Raw genomic sequence first — 17,862 nt, 5'->3', positions numbered from 1 at the left:
GTGAGAATTATTGCTATAGTTCGGGGACCATTACTCTTGAGCAGGCTAATTTCCAACTCTGTACTTTAATCATAGAGATAATATTGCAGGAAAGAATTGCTGCAACAATTAGGGTCATAATTTTGTGGAACAGGCTGATTTCCAGCTCCAGTGAAACTTTAACTTTCACAATTGAGAGCAAATAATCCTGACCTCTGACAGGGCTGTTGCCATATTAGGGGTAGTAATACACTGGAACAGGTTGATCACCAGTTCCAAAAAGGCGATAAACAATTATCAGCCTTATAATATTGATCTAATAGAGCAGGGAGAGTACCATACTGACCTGATTTACTGGTATATTGAGGATCGTAATAACCTGGAAGAGATGGAGGTTAGTAATACCCCTCACAGGGAAGACCAAACCCACCAGCTAGAGAATAATATAAGAGGAGACTGTTGTCTCAGTCAAAGTGGTAATACTCCAGGTTTGGCTGATTCCCTGCTTCAGGGAGGTTTTAACCACAATAAGTGTAATAGTATTGACCCATTAGAGCAGCAAGTGAATAATACTGACCTTCAAGATAATTATTGCGATAATAAGACTAATAACTCCCTGCCACAGGCTGATTCCCAGCTTCAGGGGGGTTTTGACCATAGTCAAAATAATAATACTGATCCAGAAGAGCAGCATGAGAATAATACCGAACTCGGAGGGGGCTACTTTCACAGTCAGTGTGGTAATGCCCTGGGAGATAATCAGAGAAGGAGAGAGGTTAGTACCCCTGCATGGGGAGACCAAGCCCATCAACTGGAAAATAAAACTGAACCGGGAGTGGACAACTGCTACAGTCGGGCTGATAGACTGGAAATCCGCCAAGTGATTAATATTAATCAAAGCATGGACTGCAGCTATGGTCAGGATTCTAATATTCTAGGGGACATGGATGTTAATGATACTTCTGTCAGGAGGCCGTGCTGTCATCAGGAAAATAGTGCTAATCTGGGCGAGGTTAGCTGCAGTAATCAAGGTAATGATGTCCGAGAACGTGATACTTATGACCCAGGAAGTGGAGACCATCAATGCCAGAGCGAAATCGAGATAAATGGTAACCAGACTGAGATAATAGTTAACAGTGGGTCGAAAGCCTCCTCAACTGAGGAAGAGATTGTCTGTGCTTATGACGGGAAAGGTGTGAGAGGAGCTACTGGTGACTGCCTGTTAGAAAATGAGATTAAGAGGGATCCCAAAGAAGAGAGGAGGCAAGAGGGAGCACTTGTCTTGGAGGCTGAGAAGGGAAGCTGTTCAGAGATCGGGAGAAACGGACTGGGGTCAGAGGATGGGGTGTGTGAAGCCGGAAACAGTGAATCCACACAGAAACTCGAAGAAGAATCAAAGGGGCGAATATACCAGGAACGAGTGAGCAATGATATCAGAGGCAAAGATCTGTCGTCAGGGAAGTCTGCACGAAGGGGTAAAGAAGAGAGGATAGACCAGGTACTCTGCATTCATGAGGTCAATTGTATGGTGAAAGAAAACATGGTGGAGGAAAACTGCCTTGAGACAGGAACAGTGGAAGAAAAGGAGAGGAGACAGAACATGTCTGCTGTACAAACGACAGATAAATTCACACAGTGTGTATCAACAGAGACTAGACTGCAGGAAGTGAAAATTGAAGCACTGCAGAAATGGGAGCCAAATACCAGCAGCAGTGAAAACAGCAAAGAAATGGACAGCGAGAGGAGCTGCCGAAATCTGGAACTGACTGCCATACAGGAGGCGAATACAAACTTGATACAACAGGCCAGCAAGGAGCGAGGTATAAACCAGGAGAAGGTAAACTGCACGTTGATTTTGGAAGCAGAGAACTGTGCAGACCAACAGTTGGAGGAGTGTAGGGAAACTGAATCAGACAGTGAGGGGCCATTACCCCTGGCAGCAGGCACTGCCAGGTTACAGATGAACACTTCAGCATGTGACACTTACACTAAATATTCTGCTTCGCCCCAGATCCGTTTGGATTTAATCTCCCCAGTGGGGGACATCTCCCATCCTCTTGCACTGACCTCCTCCTCACTGGACCAGGCTGGAGATGCCACTTTGCTCTTGCCCTCAGTGGACAGCCGGGCAAAACAAAGCGTGAAGCGAGTAACCTTTCCCTCTGACGAGGCCATCGTTTCTGGAGCTGTGGAGCCGAAAGACCCCTGGAGACATGGTAAAGCCTAGAGATATGTTTTTTATTCTTATGTTTGTTTATCTCTTGATTCTCTTTTTACATGTCTCGTGAGCTAAATAGACAAAAGTGTCAGAATGGGTTTACGTAAATTGTACTGTGCTGAATTGCATGCTCTAAGATGGAGTGGCAGCAGGGTCTGCTTTAATTTCTTTCAAGGCCTGAGGTCTCTGAGAGGGAGCCTGAATTCACACTCCAGCGACCACTATCCATGCTAGAAAGTATATAGATGTTATAGGCCAGAAGCAGACAGTGTTTGTGTTTAATTTTCCCCATGAGCAGTTGGTCCCAATCTCTCATGCCCACAGCAACCAAATAAAGGCAGGATTGAAGTGATGCTTGCCATGGTTGAGCAGTGTTTTCACTTTCTGTGAGGATTGAAAGTGAACGCTTGGCTGAAATGCCAGGAGCTGACTTGAGCATATATTTGCATTCATTAGTGTCGTGGTATGTTGAGGAAGGGTGTGGTGTTGGATGCCCTGACCAATGTCTAAATTTTCAATTATCGTTTAATTCCTGTCTGCATTTGTTGGATAGCAATTTACCTAAGATTTTGCTGACATGTCAAATTACTGGTTGACCCCATCTTATCTTCCTTACTTCAAGAGTGGTGTGCATGGCAGAGTCATTGATGTTTTAATTGGTCCTAACTGGTTTTAATGTTAACTTTCTGTTTGTTTTGTTGGGCTGAGTCAAGTCACCTTGATGTCAGTGCTCACTGTTTAAACAATGAGGAACTGGTGTGTGTGTGTGTGTGTGAGAGAGAGAGAAAGTGGACTCTATAGAATGTCATAAAACAGAAACCTGATTCCATTCACTCCCACCATCTTTGCTATGTCCCTGATCCCACTTGCTGTTAGGGCAGGATGTCTAAAGGTTTAGGCTGCATCTCTGGGGTTCCTGGTTGGAGGTGCAGTGTGGTGTTTTGGAAACTTTGAGATAGTTCCTAAAAATTCATTCATAGGATCTAGGTGGCAATATTCATTGCCTAACATTTATTGCCCCATTCCTACTTGCTTTTGAGAAGCTTCCCTCTTGCAGTCCTTGTGGTACAGTGAATCTACAAACCTGTTGGGAAATTTCAGGATTTTCACCTGGCAACAGTGAAGGAATTGTAATGTAATTTCAGTCTTGGAGGGCACTCTTTGCAGGCTTTCCCATGCATCTCTTGCCCCTGTTCTTCTAGGTGGAAATATCCAAACTGCATTTCCAGGTTTAGAATTTCTACTTTCTTGAAAACTGCAAGGTTCTGATAGGGTTGATGTTGGGTGGCTGAGGGGTGCTTGCTGTTGATGTATGGGGCCAGTCTGTGTTACTGGAATTTACCTACTATGGATGTGGAGCATCACACTTGAACACACATCCGTCCTTGGAAATTCCAATGTTAAATATTACAGCATGGATTACTGGATAAAAACAGAAAATGCGTACAATAAATTAGTGTCTGAAAAGGGAAGGAATGCTTTTGGTCTGAACTTAAACTTGACTTTTCACAACCAAGTGTGTAATGTGGCCCTGAGTGGAGCTTTTGACACTTATCCTCTATTGCTAGGATGGAGATTCCATCTCAATAACTTTGCGGTCTCCACAGGACCTCAGCTCATCTCCTGTCGTTACCCTCCTCCATGCCTTTGGTTGACTGTTCCATTATGCTGTCCTTATCGTCTTCCATTTTCCATACTCAGAAAACTAGAGGTTATCTAAATCCTTGTTACCCCTATCAAGTTCCTTCATCCATCAGCTTGAGCTCGTTGATCTGCATTGGCCTCTGGTTAAGTAATACTCTCCATTTTTTTATTCAAGCTTTTCTATGGCCTGAACTCCCTGCTCTTTCTCTGTAGCCTCCCCAGCCACCATCCTCTGAGATAGTTATAGAGATGTACAGCACTGAATCAGACCCTTTTGTCCAAATCGTCCATGCCGACGAGATATCCTAACCTAATCTAGTCCCATTTGTCAGCACTTGGCCCATATCCCTATAAACCTTCCTATTCATAAACTCACCCAGATGCCTTTTAAATGTTGTAATTGTACCAGGCTTCATCGCTTCCTCTGGAAGTTCATTTCATTCACACACCACCCTCTGCATGAAAAGATTGCCCCTTAGGTCCCTTTTATATCTTTCCCCTGTCAAACTCAACTTATGCCGTCTAGTTCTACCTCTCTGGCTTCCTTTTAAGTTTCTCTTTTGCTCACCTGCCATAATATCTCCTGAAATGATTCACATCAAGCTGTTCAGTAACATACTTGTAAAACGCTTTGGAACACTGTTACGTTAAAAGAAAAGGAAAAGCTTGGATTTATATGCGGCTTTTAAGATCCCTGGATGTCCCAAACTTCTTTTTATCGAGCAAAATACTTTTGGAGTGCAGTCATGATGTAAGGTAGGAACTTAGCTAATTTATATACAGCAAACTCTGACAAACAACAATGTACTAATGCCAAGTTTGTTTGTTTTTGTGATGTTCAAAGGGTAAATTTAACGTCACGACACCGAGGAGAACTCTTCTGCTCATCTTCAAAATAATGTGTAGGATCTTTGACATCCACGCAAGCATCAGATGAGGACCCAGTTTAATTTCTGAGTGGCAACGCCTCCAGCACTGCTGAACTCCCTCAGCACTGCACTGGAGTGTCAGTCTTGATTTTTGTGTTGAAATCCTGGTGTGGGACTTGGACTCAGAGGTGGGAATGCTGCTAACTAAGTCACATTTGACATCTGTTTAAAGATGCATACCCAATTTTGTCCCAGGAACTCGATTATTTCTATGAAAGCCAACAACCTTCTGACTCCCCGTTGCACATTTGAGTATAGAGAGGGAGTGTTGACATGCTGTTAGAGGGCATTTTCATAATCTAGTCCAATTGTGATACATATACAGAGGAACCTCAATTATCCAGCATTCGATTAATCGAATTTCAGGTTATCTGAACAAGATCACACGGTCCCAATGCTTGGCTAACTATGTTATCTGACATTCGATTAACCAAACAAAATTCTCCCTGCCCATGTCATTTGGATAATTGAGGTTCCTCTGTATAAACATAATTTGGGAGTAGGAGCATGCCAAATGGCTTTTTGTGCTGAATATGGTCTCAATTCTACTGTCTGCATATTCATTCTCAAATAAGGAGACCGGATTCCTCAGTACTCCAGACGTGGTCTCACCAATGTCCTATGCAACTGGAACAAAATGTTCCTACTTTTATATTCCATTCCTTTTGCAATCAATTCCATTTGTTGAAAATGGACAAATGGAACATTTGTCCTTACTAGATCTTTCCTATCTGTAATGCACTATTTCCTGCAAGACCACTGTGTTGTGAAGAGGTGTGTCAATTATTTTTCATGAGATGTGAGTATCACTTTATTGTCCATCTCTAATTGTCCTTGAACTAAGTGGCTTGCTAGGCCAGTTCAGAGGGTAAATTAAGAATCAGCCACATTGCTATATGTCTGGAGTAAAATGTATGCCAGACCTTGTAGGATGACAGATGTTCTTCCTCAGTAGTAATTTATGAAACAGATTTTTTTTATTACAATAGTTGATAGTTGGTGAAACTTCTTTTATAGAGTCGTAGAGGCATACAGCATGGAAACAGACCCTTTGGTCCAACTTGTCCATGCTGACCAGATATCCCAACCTAATCTAGTCCCATTTGCCAGCACTTGGCCCATATCCCTCCAAACCCTTCCTATTCATAAACCTATCCAGATGCTTTTGAGATGTTGCCATTGTACTAGCCTCCAAATTTTCATTTAGATTCTCAAAGGTTCACATTTTGTGGAGCTGTTACATAAGTAGATCTTCATTAAAAGATATAATTTATTTAATCACACAGTTTAAATAAAAGGTCAGGTCTTACGGTGAATTTGAGAGTACGCCATTTTGCCCTTTGTGGTAGCTCAGCAACTATGCTTCACTTAACTTATAATTACTGATTCTGTTTTATAATAGATACTTTTGGATCTTGTGTAGTTTCCATCCTCGTAATCTACTACAGTTTGAAGGTCTAAGCCTTCCCGAATTGAGTTTTTCCGCCATTGGCTGCCCTAATGTGATTTGTTATCCTCTAATATTCAATCAGCAGGAAAAGAGAAGGAATACAAGCCAGTGATTGGGAGCAGGAAACCAAGCATGTTGACTCTCTTCCTCTTTTTGTCAATTTGGTCACTGAGTCCGGTCTACTCTGGACCCCTGTGTCATCTGATGTGAGGCAACTGGTGTAGGCTAGATCTCAAATCTGAGACATTATGGAGCTTCACTTTTGACTGTCTCCTCATTTTCGTGAACCTATTGTTGTCTGCTGACTTCCTGGAAAGAAATGTGCCTGTGGCTCTTGTGGTTTAGTGGTGGTATCCACCAGAAAGCCCTGGATTCAAAACCCATCTGTTCCATAGGCATATAAAAACATTCCTGAACAGGTTGATTAGAAAATGTACAAAAGAAAGCTCCTAACAGATTAAGTTTTGCTTGAGCGTAGGTTTACAGGAAGGGAGGCTGGCCAGCAGACCGTGAAATCTAGAAATAACAAAGGCATAGATGTAGAGTTTCAGCAGCAAATGAGCTAAAACAAGTTGGTACTTAAGTGCTGATGAACTTTGTTCTTTGTGGTGCCATCTTAAAGCAGATTTCACATTCCTGCGTCAAATAGTTAACTGTACTACATCGATACAAGAATATTCTTAACCATTTTGCCTATCCTCAGTGCTAAACATATTCTCAATTTACAGACAATTACAGGTATAATGCTCACTAGCATTACCCAGCATTAGTTCGCAACAAATGAGTTTCATGTTACAGTTGTCTGCTGGACAGGTGGAGTTGTGCAGCCAGATATCAGCTGTAGGCAAAGACTTGCTCTAGTTTGAGAGGTGCATTAGTAGATTTGTCATCTTAGCACAGGCCAGAATATCTGGTGTATCAGGAGAGACTAAGAATTGAATTTATAAGTAGGTGCACAACCAGCCTTCAGTTAGTTCTACCGTTTCTTATTAAGAAACAAGGCATATAGATAAATTCCTACTTCTAGATAGGCTTGGATGTTTTTTCCCTGGAGCATAGGCTGTTTAGGGGTGATCTTATAGAGATTTATAAAATCATGAGCACAGTTACAGTGAATAGCAAATGTCTTTTTCTGAGGGTAGGGGAATTCAAAACTAGAGGGCATAACGTTAAGGTGAGAGGAGGAAGATTTAGAAGGGTCCTGAGGGCAACTGTTTCATGCAGAGGGTGGTTCCTATGTAGAATGAACTGCCTGACAAAGTGGTGGATGAGGTACAATTACGATATTTAAAAGATATTTGGACAGTTACACAAAAAGGAAAGGTTTATAGGGGCTAAGTTAGGGCAAATAGACTAGTTTACTTTGGGAAACCAGGTTGGCATGGACTGTTTCCATGCTGTGTGACTCATGACTTGCAGGAGTACTGTTTCTCTGGCAATGATTACTCTCCTGCAATTGGACATTTTTAGCATGCGGGTCTAGTAGATGAGAGGTTATTTTGAGTGTGCAGGATGCCACATACAAGGTTAATCTGACCTTAGATTTATTTGTAATTGTCTGTCCATGTTTTATAGTGCATGGTATTTCTCAAGTGGAGAGAACAAGAAACGCTTGCCCTCCAACCTACAGTAGGGACAAGGGATCGACCATGATATCTTTCTGCACATTGCCATTATTCATTCACACAATGTTGATGTCATTGGCATTACCAACATTTATTGCCCATTCCTAATTGCTTTTAAGAAGGTAGTGATGAGCTGTTATAGTCATCCAGCAAGGAAACAGACCCTTCAGTCCAACCCCGTCCATACTGACCAGATTTCCCAAGCTAAACTAGTTTCACTTGCCTGTGTTTGGCCCATGTCCCCCTAAATCTTTCCTATGCATGTATCAAATGTCTTTTAAATGTTCTAAATGTACTTGCATCTACCACTTCCTCTGGTGATTCATTCCATGGTTACACCACCCTGTATGTGAAAAAGTTGCCCCTCCGGTCTCTGTCAAACCTTCTTTAACCGCTAGAATCCAGGTGCACCTATAGTGCTGTAAGAAAGGGAGTTCCATGATTTTGACCCAGTGGCATTGAAGGAGCAGTGATGTATTTCAGAGTCAGGATGGGATGTAGCTTGGAGAGATACTTGCAGCTGGTGTTGTTTCCATGCGCCTGCTTCCCTTGCTTTTCTAGGTGCAGGGTTAACACATATTTGAGATGCTTTCAAAGGAGACTTGGGACATTGTGACTGGGTACCAGTGTAATTTTTGTTTTATACAATGGGATTATTGTAATCCTTCCCAATCCTCTTTTTTTTTTCTTAAAATAGTTACCTATTTTCTTGCACATGCATTTCAAAATCCTAGACCCCATCCCTTCATGACTCTATGCTTAGAGGTCAGTGGAATGGAAGTGAATTCTGTCACTTTGTAACCAACTGGATGTTGTTAAAAATTGGCTGATTGGTTTGTTCATTTGTTGCCTTGCTTTGAGCCCCACAGTACAGGTACTGGAGGTTTGTAACTCTGAAATGGGTGTGAGATAATATAAGGAGAATGAACTAATGCTAAGGCAACTCTGACTTGGAAGTGGAGGTCTGTGGCAGGAAGCAGAGACAGAGGACAGTCGGGGATTCCACAGGATGAGGAACAAGTTGTTTTGATTTCAAGATTGAGGTGTTAGGAAGGCCCTTTGTTTGTACTTCAGATAAAAGCAAATAGCTTCTGCTTGTGTGCAGCATGATACTGAGGGACAAAACACTTGATGTGTAGAGATGTGGTCCCTTGCATAATCCCACTCAAACCTTTTGTACTTCAGGCAGTTTCCTATGTGTCTAGCTGGTAGTGAAATTGTTTTTAGCCACATAGCTCCAGAGAGATAGTATAGCATAAGGCAAACACAATGATCGCATGGAAAATCTTAATCAATCAATTGTACATAGCATACATTGGGACAGACAGATTGTACTCACTGTACCTGCAGTTTTAGTGGGGGGGGGGGAATAAAAGAATGCAGTGATGTGATCAGATGAATGCATGAATGAGGCAATACCATGCAGTTGTATAAGGAAAGAAATTGTGCCATAAACGATCTTTTCTACAAAGTATTCTGCATCTACTCTTTCAAGCCTCCCTAAGAATAAGCTATTTCAATAAGGTCATCTTTCATTTCTTCTAAATTCCAATGAATACAAACCCAACCTATTCAACCACTCATCATATGAAAATCCCTCATTATCCAGAATCAATCGTGAACCTTCTCCAGATTGCCCCTTTGGGATAAGGGGAGTAAAACTGTTCAAGAAGTTTTCCTCCTCTCTCTACAAGAATCTCAGGGAGTCCCCCTCCCACTGCAACTCCCAGGTCATTTCCTCTGCCCTGAAGCTCTTCAACCATGTCCTGAAACAAACTCTCACCTATTGTATTTCATGCTACTTTCTCCCCACCCCCACCCTCCTTTAGCTTATCTCTCCACGCTTCAGGCTCTCTGCCTTTATTCCTGATGAAGGCCTTTTGCCCAAAACATCGATTTTGCTGCTCCTCAGATGCTGCCTGAACTGCTGTGCTCTTCCAGCACCATTAATCCAAAATCTGGTTTCCAGCATCTGCAGTCATTGTTTTTACCTATTCCAGCTGTGGTCTGGCTACTGCCTTCTATAGTTTTAACAAGACCTCCCTATTGTTATAATTCCACAGTCATTGAAATAAAGGCCAACGTTCCACTTCCTTTTTTTTCGTTTGATGTTGATGCAACCCTCAAATTCTTCCATGCTTCAACTTGCTGCCGTCTTTCCCCATTTAAGTTCCATTCAGCTCTTCTATTTTTCCTACCAAAGATCATTAACCTCTCATTTTCTCACATTATATTCCATTGTAATGTTAAAAGATCAAATTGTACTATCTCTCTGGGCATTAATGTAATATTAAAGGGTTAAACTGCACTGCCTTTGGGTGGGGATGACATCCATGGAAGAATATGGATGACTATCCATTGTAATTTACACTTCATTTTGACATTACTCCTCTGCTATTGTCAAATTAAACCATCAATTCAATCTCTTCCATTCAGAAATGCTTTGTGACCAGAGGTATCTCACACCTTCATTGTTGTGGGGAAATCACTGAGTTAGGAAATTGTCTGCATAACAATTCTCCAGGATTAAGGTATTAGCATTTGCATTATCTCCGAGGATGATCCCATCCTGCCATTGCACCTGGGGTAGCATGTGACTGTGGGTAATAGTGGGAGTTGTCTTGAGTGGCATGTGACTGTGGGGGAGTGGCCAGAGCATCTGTAAGCATGGCCAACTTGACCTGTATAAAGGGGATGTGCTTTCTTTGTTGAGTACCCAAAGTGAGGACTGCAGATGCTGGAAATCAGAGTCTAGATTAGAGTGGTGCTGGAAAAGCACAGCCATTAAGGCAGTGTCCGAGGAGCAGGAAGATTGATCTTTCGGGCAAAAGCCCTTCATCAAGAATGAAGGCAGGGAGCCTCCGGGGTGGAGAGATAAATGGGAGTGGGGTAGGGCTGGGGAGAAGGTAGCAACGAGTACAGTAGGTGAATGGGGGTGGGGATGAAGGTCATAGGTCAGAGAGGAGGGTGGAGCAGATAGGTGGGAAGGAAGATTGGCAGATAGGACAGGTTATGAGGATGGTGCTTTGTTGAGTGCCTCTCTTCGAATCAACCTTGCATGCCTGAGGAGTTGGGGGGTTGGGTGTGTTTAGAGGGTGTCTGAAGAAGGGCTTCTGCCCGAAACGTCGATTCTCCTGCTCCTCGATGCTGCCTGGCCTGTGTTTTTCCAGCACCACATTTTTCAACTTTAGAGGGGGTCACCTTGCTTGTACAAGCTTTAATAAACTTTAACTGTTTCCTTTGTTCAGAGAGAAATTTTTGCCACGACCTCGTAAGCTTTGCGAGGTGTGTGTTAAAGGTTCCTCCAAAAAGCATATACTGTACTGTGTTTCATAAATTTGGTTGCTTGTTCACAGAAGTGTGTTGCAGTTGTATCAAGTGTGTAAGAACCTCAGGAGTAAAAGAACATAACACCATTAGCTATGTTTTTGCCCACTTAATTTGTCTGTCTCACTCTGTGGATTCCTTGTGTCATCTTCACTAATTAATTGCGTTCCCCTGTATCTGTCATCTTCAAACCTGGCAGTAGTATGTTGACTTCCATCATCATATAGCATGTATTGTAAATGATTGTGGCCCCAGCACTGATCTCTGTTGCACTCGACTTTACTATCCTAAAAGTGCCCACTTTATCCCAACACTATTCTAAAAGTGAGCCAATCCTGTATCCAGTCATGTGCTCTTATTATGTGCCGTCACTTATCCAATGTCTTTTGGAAACCCAAATATATTACATCTATTGATTACTCTTTATCCTGCTTGTTACCACATCAAATAATTCTAACAAAATTTCATAAATAATTGTAATAAATTTACCAGGCATGATTTCCTTTCATGAAGCAATGTTGTCTCTGCTTGATCATATATATTTCTAAAATGTTCTGCTGTTGCATCCTTTATAGTAGACTCTAGCATTTTCCCAATGACAGATGTTTAACCTATCTGTCCTCTAGAATTTTTGTTTCCCTTTATTTTTGAATAAGGCTTGTTGCATAGTAGTTTTCCAATCCTCTGAGACTTTACCAGAACTCGTGAATCCTTACAAGCTTATTACCTGCTTTCTCTATAACTATTTCCTTTAATATCCCAGGATGCAATCCCAGTTGAGGATGTATTGGCCTTTAGTTCCATTATTTTTCTTAGAATGTGTTCTTCAGAGATAGTGTTTTTATTTTCTCCCATCCACTTTGAACCACCACATCCTCACGACACACACATGCCCAACCACCCCACTCACTCATTCACTCACCTATCAACCCCACATATACCTTAGCCACATCCTTGATATTGGACATAACCAAACAATTTGGTGATATGGTCATCGAACCAGATCGTATCCTCAATCAGTGAGCAGGAAGGTGCTGTTTCAACAGGAGTAGGCTGACTGCAGTTAGGAACTGTCATCCTGGATTATATCTAGAGGAACAGAGCACTGTATATAGGGATTGGAGTCATGCTTCAGTTACACAAAGGCCTGGTCATTCAAATCTATAATACAATGTTAAAAATTGCACCACAATACCTTTATAGGACACAGAATTCTATAAGGGGCTATGTTTGGGGCTGAGTGGCCGCCTCCTCTTATGTTGGAGGAGAAAGTGAGGTCTGCAGATGCTGGAGATCAAAGTTGAAACTGTTCCCTGGATGCCGCCTGACCGCTGTGCTGTTCCAGCAATAAAGTTTCAACAGCCTCCTCTTATGTTCCCAAGCTGCCTGACTCTGAAGGTTTAACTACATCCTTGGAACATATTCCTGTGCATTGTGTGACTTTCTCTGGAACCAGCATCTGAAAAAGCCAAGAAAACGTTTAGTGTCTGCTATAGAGCAGCACAGTGGCTCAGTGGTTAACACTGTTGCCTGAGACCTGGGTTTGATTCCACCTCAGGTAACTGTTTGATATTGGACCTCAGGAAACCCTATATCTGTGTGGGTTTCCTCTAAGTGCTCCAGTTTCCTTTCACAGTCCAAAGATGTGCAAGCTAAATGGATTGGCTATGCAGAAATTGTACTGTTCAGAGATATGTAGGCTAGGTAGAATAGCCATGATAGATATAAGGTTAAGGGATATGGTAGCAGTGCTGGATCTGGGTTGGATGCTCTTCCAGGGCTCTCCAGACTCTATGGGCTGAACAGCCTCCTTCTGTGCTATAGGGGGTTCTATGATTCTATTGTTTTCATTACATTGCAAATCAGTCGCCTATTAGAAATCTTTTTGATCTGAATTCAGAGTACATTCCAGACTGTGAGCAAGTATGAAAGAAATGCATGCCTTGTTGCAAACATTGTCCAAATGAGACTTGTGACTGAGGGCTTGTTGATCTGTTCCAGGGGTGCAAGATGATGATAAATATCAATGGTATCATTCAAAGGTGCTCTTGAGTTTTCCCTGCATTCTGCCTTTAACACCCAAATCGCATTATTTTTAATTTGAAGAATCTAGTGTGCAAAATTGCTTGTTGAACTGTAAACCATCATAAGATCCTAAGAAATAATCACCGGGTATTTGGCCATTCAAGCCAGCTCTGCTTTCTGTAAGATCATGGCTGATCTGTTTGTAGTCAAAACTTTACTTGCCTGTCCACTTCTTTTAACCCTCAACTCCCTTGTCAATCAAAAATCTGTGCACGTGCAATATCATGACAGTTAGTGCAACTCTGAGTAACACTTTGTGTTTAAAGTGCCTTGAATATGCTGGACTGAGGAGTTGGGACATTTAATGATTCATGTCCTTTTACATACATTCAGACTGTGATCAAAATTTGCTGCATTCACGAGAACATTTAATACCACCACATTAGTTTGTCGTGTTCATATTCTGATGCAACTTCACAACCTGAAATATTAACTCTGTTTTCCACAGAAGCTGTTTGACCTGCAGAGCATTTCCAGCACCACCTGATCATCCAAGATTTCTAACATCTGCACTATTTTGTTTCTAGCTTGTCGTGTTGCTACTGTATGCTGAGACTGTGCTTGTTGTGGTGGGTTGTCCCTTGGGGAGTCTGAGTGTTCACACTCCTAATATTCACAGGAACAAAAAATGACTTCTGGTAGAACTGTGTAAACCTTACTTCCAACCATATGCTTTTCATATGTTTATCAGAACACTCCCCTCTCCTGTCAGCGTTCCGGAAAGACCACTCCCTCCGCTACTCCCTCATCAGGTCCACACCCCCCCCATCAATCCAACCTCCACTCCCGGCACCTTCCCCTGCAACCGCAAGAAATGCAAAACTTGCGCCCACACCTCCCCCCTCACTTCCCTCCAAGGGATCCTTCCATATCCGTCAGAAATTCACCTGCACCTCCGCACACATCATCTACTGCATCCGCTGCACCCGATGTGGCCTCCTCTACATTGGGGAGACAGGCCGCCTACTTGCGGAACATTTCAGAGAACACCTCTGGGACACCCACACCAACCAACCCAACCGCCTCGTGGCTGAACACTTTTAACTCCCCCTCCCACTCCGCCAAGGACATGCAGGTCCTTGGCCTCCTCCATCGCCAGACCATGGCAACACGACACCTGAAGGAAGAGCACCTCATCTTCCGATTAGGAACCCTCCAACCAGATGAATGCAGATGTCTCCAGCTTCCTCATTTCCCCTCCCCCCACCTTTTCTCAGCCCCAACCCTCAGACTCAGCACCGCCTTCTTGACCTGCAATCTTCTTCCCGACCTCTCCGCCCCCATCCCCTCTCCGGCCTATCATCCTCACCTTAACCTCCTTCCACCTATCGCATTCCCAGCATCCCTCCCCCAAGTCCCTCCTCCCTACCTTTTATCTTAGCCTGCTGGGCATACTTTCCTCATTCCTGAAGAAGGGCTTATGCCCGAAACGTCGATTCTCCTGCTCCTTGGATGCTGCCTGACCTGCTGTGCTTTTCCAGCAACACATTTTTCAGCTCTGATCTCCAGCATCTGCAGTCCTCACATTCTCCTACTTTCATTAGAATGCCCAATCTCAAAGGGAACAACAATTTATACCACATAAGAGAGGGTCCTGATTCATTGGCAAGAACTCTTCCAGTCAGAGCCCACTTGACAACCAATCAGCACTCGCTTTCTTTGCAGCATGAATTGTCCTTCCCTTTGAGATTTGGAATTCCTATGACTGTTCAACGAGTGCAAGATAAAAGTTCTGAAATGGCTTGTTTTCAGCAATGTTCAAATTCTAAGCCACCAAGCATCTACAATCTGCTTCAACAACCATTTCAGAGCTAGTTACAGAACTAGTTGTCCATGCAAGCACTGCCTTAAGCCTTAGGTTAAATACACTCATAAGAGCTCCAAGGTCTTTAGCTTCATAGACCCATGTTTGATAACTGTGGGTACCCGTGACCAACAAACTGCTTTCAGACAGGGTCAGTGTCATAAATTGCTGCAGTTTCTGTGAATTGGGAAGAGGAGCACTGGCTGTTGACTTCTGGAAGGCAGGAATAGAATAAGAACACGATTGGATTGGTTATGTTATTGCACAGTGATTAAATACTTTGCTAGCACTTGCGGTCAAGGTTCATGTGTGGATAACAAACTCCAGTGTTGATCAGAAGAAGGGGGCTACAATCCCAAAACTTTCTTAAAACAGTCTCTATAAAGAGAGGGGAGTGGTTGCGGTGTGCCACAGTGTTCAGATTGGGGGAAAAACTGAAGTGACACACAGGCAAAAACCTTTTTTCTTTTAAAACCGCTGAGGAGTTGTATTTTGGGATGCAGAGCCTGATTAGGATAGTGGGTATAGATTCAGTAGTAACCTGCAAAAGAGAATTGGAGAAATAATTTGTGGGAATGTGGGGAAGGAGTAGGGGAGTAGAACTAACTGGAATGATCTGTGAAAGAGATTGACACAGACTTCATCGACTGAATACTGTTCTTTTGCCCTGTGATTCCATGAAGGATTAATCCGAGCAGAGAAAATTGGTGAAAACCAGAAGTAAGTGTGCCTTCAGTTAATGCCAGGCATTGGTATGTAAGACTTTGTTGTAGTTAGGTTGTGGACTTAAGTGATTCCTGCTCCACGCTTGCATGCATACTCTCAGGATGTGGGTGGAGAAGGATGATTTACTTTATCTCTTGAACTGGATGCTGAGTTTTGTTGTGATTCAGAAATGTTTGCTGTCTTTCAGCCCAGAATGTGACAGTGGAGGAGATCATTGCTGCCTACAAGATGGCCTGCCAGAAGCTGAACTGCAAGCCGATTAACAAGCTGCTCAAACAGATCCAAGTAAGGCTGGACTTTCAGAGTAAACTCACCTGTGATAGGAGTCCTGCCCTTACTAAAGTGGAAGCATAATTAGTGAAAAATTATGCACATTCTGTTGTAGGGAATGGGCCTATTGTATTTTATCTGTCACTTATTATGCTTCATTCTAAATGAATCACTTGGCATCTTTTCTCTTTGGATTGGTTTCACTTGCATAATTTACTGATCTAACTTGACCAGGTCTTCCACATTTTGACAAGTTGATCCCATAATAGTTCAGTGAACAAATTGACTACGAACAGTTGTGTGAACTGCTAAGCCCTCAGGTTTGTACCAAATCTGTTTTCAGTGAGGGAAACAGGTTGAGGGAGGACCGCATTGAATCCAGCTGTGATGCCCCATAGTTAAATATCCCACAAACCTTCACTTCACTCGTGAAGGGTTGTGAAAGTCAGTGGAATTGTAACCCCCAGGAAAGGAGGAGACCAGGGACAAAACTGGTAACTGAGAACTTACCCATTGATTGAATGGTCAATCCTAAAGTGACCCAGAGCAGTGAATACTCGCTGCATAGAACGAAAAGTTTGTGAATTTATAATCTGTTATGTAAGACACAGGCAAAAGAGTGTGTTTGTCACTCATCCTACTCAGCTGTGGCATCATGTTGGTTGATTAATACAGAGGCAACCTTCAATATCTATGGTTCTTTGCAAAGCTGTGAAATCCAAAGCTTTACAGAGGTCTGTCTTGTCACTATGCTCAGGCTTTGAGTATGGCCAGTAAGCTAATTAGAATTTTTTTTTTGGCATGATTTGGTTAAGAACCATGCCAGAATGCACTGGCAAGTTGAGTATAGCCCTATTTCTTCCTCCAAACCCTTTTGAAGCAATGCAGATTTGTAGTTTTCTTCCTTATCAGTTCTTAACAGAGCAAGTGTTTGATTGCTACTCACATGTTATCACTAACTGCCTAGAATGTTGTTTACGTGGTCACAAGTTTCTGAAGCACTCTATTGGCACAACAACTGTAAATATCAGTTTGTCCCAGCTCTAACCAAACAGTGTGCTTGTTAGGATTATACTTAATGTAGCTGATTGCTCCCTGCCGCAGCCAAAGGGTCAAACTACAAGTTTCAGGGTTGTGCCCACTTGTGCAAATTGACCTTGTTTCAGTGAGTTTTTATCATTTTGACGGCTCCACATTCTTTTGAAATTGCTAACTTTGGCTCAGCTCTATCTCCACCAATGACAACACCACGTTCACTCACTAAGGAAGTAGTTAGAAGAAATGTCTTTAATGCAAATAGTTATCGAAGCATAGAGTTTGACAGGGAGTGGCTAAGATAAAAATCCTTCAAAGGACAGCTGGATAAATATTTGTAGCATGGACAGCTACCGATACTTGAGAAGACAGCAGGGGCAGGGAATTAGTTTACTAGCAAAACACAAGCACGGTCATGATAGAACCCCAGCAGTTCAGTTTGTAAATACAGCCTGGTAGCTGTCAATGACCATAGGGAGCAACTGTGCTTGGGATTACTTGACTGGACTGGATAAAGTTGCTCAACTAAGACAACAAGTATGAAGGCCCTGCAACCTGCTTCCACTCTCGAGGTCAGGGCGGAAGAAAGAATCTGGATGGCTACTCCTATTGATTATTCAGTTGTCTCTATGGAAAGTCTAAATGTGTATATACTGGGAGGACAGGGTCAGGCTCGACTTTGCTGCTACGATTGAATAGACACAAGAACTTACAAAGGTGCGTGAGAAGGATATTCAGCCCCTCAAGCCTGCTCTGTTATTCATCAAGAT

General features: G+C 42.7%; 1 protein-coding gene across 2 annotated transcripts in view; it reads left to right on the top strand.

Annotated features, from left to right (window-relative positions):
* LOC122542788 (protein phosphatase 1 regulatory subunit 37-like) overlaps nt 1-17,862 on the top strand; it is a 53,889-nt gene continuing 36,027 nt past the window's right edge. For both annotated transcript variants that reach the window (XM_043680833.2, XM_087984116.1), the window contains exons 1-2: nt 1-2,195; nt 15,975-16,072. In XM_043680833.2, the coding sequence (XP_043536768.2) occupies nt 368-2,195; nt 15,975-16,072 (1,926 nt within the window). In that variant the 5' untranslated portion in view covers nt 1-367. The remainder of the gene's footprint in view (nt 2,196-15,974; nt 16,073-17,862) is intronic.

The sequence above is a fragment of the Chiloscyllium plagiosum genome, unplaced genomic scaffold (genome assembly GCF_037043375.1).
Source record: "Chiloscyllium plagiosum isolate Xiang-an unplaced genomic scaffold, Cpla_swu_hap1 HiC_scaffold_47, whole genome shotgun sequence".
NCBI lineage: Eukaryota > Metazoa > Chordata > Chondrichthyes > Orectolobiformes > Hemiscylliidae > Chiloscyllium > Chiloscyllium plagiosum.
This window is presented reverse-complemented; position numbering and strand designations above follow the sequence as displayed.